This window comes from Helianthus annuus, chromosome 16 (assembly GCF_002127325.2).
Source record: "Helianthus annuus cultivar XRQ/B chromosome 16, HanXRQr2.0-SUNRISE, whole genome shotgun sequence".
NCBI classification, from domain to species: domain Eukaryota; kingdom Viridiplantae; phylum Streptophyta; class Magnoliopsida; order Asterales; family Asteraceae; genus Helianthus; species Helianthus annuus.
The window spans coordinates 54,404,437-54,407,580 of NC_035448.2; the positions used below are offsets into that span (position 1 = coordinate 54,404,437).

Below are 3,144 nucleotides of genomic sequence, written 5' to 3' on the forward strand. Positions count from 1 at the left end.
GTCTTTTGTAAAGAAATTAAAACACACACATAAAGGTGTGTGTGTGTGTGTATAGAGAGAGGGGAAAAAGACTCCTTCCAAAATCTTAAGAAAATGTCAAAACTAAAGAAGGATTCATTATGGAATCGATGCATATTCTCAAATTCGTGATCATCTAAGTTTACCAAGCATAAGGTATGTTTTAAAACTTGATTTCATGAGTTTCATGTGAAGAGGAAGTTGAAGGTGATAACCTTGAGTTCAATATTATTGTTAGTTTGGTGAAATGGATGATGTATAGATGTTTATAATCATCATACTTGCTATAATATGTGAAATACTTAAACCATTTAGAGATTTAAGTATATACTCATACATGTCATAAAGTGGGTTTTTGTGATATGATGAAACTGGTGTTGTTTTGATGTTCATGATCATCATACTTGCTTGTATGCGTGAGTTACTTAGAACATATTAAGAATTTGATTTAAGTGTTCATACATGCTGTGAAATGAGTTTTTGACATGAAGATGAACTTATGATTAATTGGTAAAAAGAACGGATTAATAGTTGAAAGTTCATGTTAGCTTGATGTTAATAAGTACATAAACTAGTTGAATTCAAAGAAACATGGTGAATTTGTATGGCAAAGTTAGCTAATATAACAACCTAAAAATGATGCCTACCAAGTATGTGAAAAAAATGTCTAAATGAGTTTTGTTGAACTTGTTAGTGCATATATATATGTCAATTGGTAGTTTGACTGTTAAAAGTCAAACTAACCTATAAGAAGGATTGGATAAGAAAAGTAGGAAAAATAAAGTAGAGTAATAGAAAGCAAGTATTTAAAATTCAATCAAATAAATTAATCTCCCTGATATTTTTACATCACAAATTCTGACCACATATATCAAATAATAAACCAAATATATTATTGGTTCCCTCAAAGCACTCCACATGACAAAGTGCGAAATTCATCATCCATGGCAATGGCAAGGAGTCAAATTTAAAAACATAAAACCATTGTGTAAAAACAAAAAGTTACAAAGTTGATTGTAGTTAAGAAGTTGGTTTATTATATATATATATAATATAATAATGTGTGATTAAAGAGTCGAAGAAAGCGGTGTGAATTTTGTTTTCCGTTGAAGGCAGTTTTTTTTGCACTCAGAATTTTAGCATCATGTGCATGTGGTAAATCTAACGTACAAGTGATGTAATTAACCTACCAAGGGCATCTTTAACCAAAGGACATGTCAGATTTTGAGAATCAGGGCAGACCTACAGTATGTCAGTATGCTTAAGGGGCAGGCGCTCCCCCTTAAAATAAACAAAATTAGCGTTATAGACACCCTAAAATCTTAAACGCATCCTTTAAAATTTTGTAATCGCTCCCCTTGAACTTCAAAGAGAGAAAAAACAAAAAGAAAAGAAGAAGATTTGAACTTTAAAGATAGAAAAAACAAAGAGAAAAGAAGATGACTTTACCAGAAAAATTTTTTCCGGTAAATGAAAAACGTTCACTAACTTTTACTATGACAATGATCCACATTGGTTTGGTGACTTTTTATCTATTCTTCTTTATTATATTTTTTATTTATTTTGCCTCAGCTTCATTAGTTATTTTTTCATAAATATTGACATATCAATACCATTTGAATTAGTAAAAAAATATATACAATAATATTGACGTGTCATTCTATTGTCCGTAACATTTAAATTTTCTTTTAATTTAAACTATTTTTAGTTATTTTATATCTTATTCATCATTCTATTATTTTTTTATACAAATATAGAATAAAGAATATTTTGTATGTGATATATAGTGTATTAAAATTAAATTGGTTTATCCTTTTATCATGTGACCTGACCCGACCCGAATTATACCGATATTGTTACATATTTTGTGATGGCAGTCGAGACCTAAAAATTTCCGCCCCCCATCTTAAAAAAAGTTTATGGGTCCGCCACTGCCGAGAAGGACGCTCGTCGAATTTGGAGATGAGAGGGAGAAGAGAAACCCATGAAGGATTGTGACAAACCTAGGAATGTTGTTACATTGTAAGAAATACACAACACAAACACAAATTGTAGGTAAGTATACGATGCAATCCGTTTATTTCCTTATACTTATAAATGTAAATCCAATACAAAAAAAGTAATTCATCCTTTAATACCGTAAATTAAACCTAACATTAAGATATTTAATACCAACGAAACGTTGGCATAACAAAAAATTTCATTCCAGATTGGCAGTGAAAACGGTTGCTTTCCCCACAAGCAAAGTAATACGGCTTCCATTTGTTTAGCGCAAACTCAAATCCCTCTCCTCCACCTTGTGACGTGTTTGCCACACGTTTTGCCCATCTTAAGTCGCACCTCAGAAAGCTCCACAGACTTGGGAACAAATAAACGCTATGGGGATGTATATTGGTTTCGCTAGGTGGATCGAATTTGAACACTGTAGCACCATTAGTTTCAGAATTAATAATGACAAATGAATATATTTTTTATTGAAAATGTATGGGTGGTGCATGCATTATAGAGTTACATACCTAGAGTATCATTGAAAAAGAATGGAGCATTTGTCCTAGCCCATTCAGTGTAATTGAAACCAAAACGCCAATTATCAGATCCACCAACAATGATTCGTCTAGAACCCTGAACAGGTTTCGGATATGTAAATGGCTCATTGGTATAGTTGAACTCAAATTTCCAATTTTGTGGTCCCTTTTGGAAATCCGGGTTGCTTGACCCAAATGCGAATAGTGTAATAATTATGGTTATCAAGAGTAGCAATTGCGTACGTGTCAAAGCCATTTTACTTGCAGTTTGAGTTTTCTCAAATGGAAGAAAAGAGGCTGAATGCAATGAGAATTAGCTTGGTTTGGTGATTTGTGAAGTATAGAGATATGTATTTATATAGAGGTTAATCAAGCAAAGAATTAAACTAACAAATGGATATGCGCCTAATTCTGGCTCAGTTGGTTGTTGTGTAAGTTTATTGTTAAAAACTTGACCTTTTGAATCCTTGTGTTCTCATTTGTATGTATCATAAACACAAATATATTAAAGTGGAAATATGTGGAGGTATGGATATTAAGGAACATACTATGATGAATTTCAATTTGATAGAGTTTGATTAAACCGACTAGAACAACATCT

At 31.8% G+C, this 3,144-nt stretch overlaps 1 protein-coding gene across 1 annotated transcript; it reads right to left on the reverse strand.

Moving 5' to 3' along the window:
- Positions 1-1,959: 1,959 nt before the first annotated feature.
- LOC110915953 lies at positions 1,960-2,805 on the reverse strand. Its single transcript, XM_022160705.2, has 2 exons — positions 2,535-2,805; positions 1,960-2,440 (listed from the first exon to the last, which is right to left on the reverse strand). The coding sequence occupies exons 1-2, from the start codon at positions 2,797-2,799 to the stop codon at positions 2,184-2,186; spliced, it is 522 nt and encodes a 173-aa protein (XP_022016397.1). The 5' UTR covers positions 2,800-2,805; the 3' UTR covers positions 1,960-2,183.
- Between the last annotated feature and the right edge of the window lie 339 nt (positions 2,806-3,144).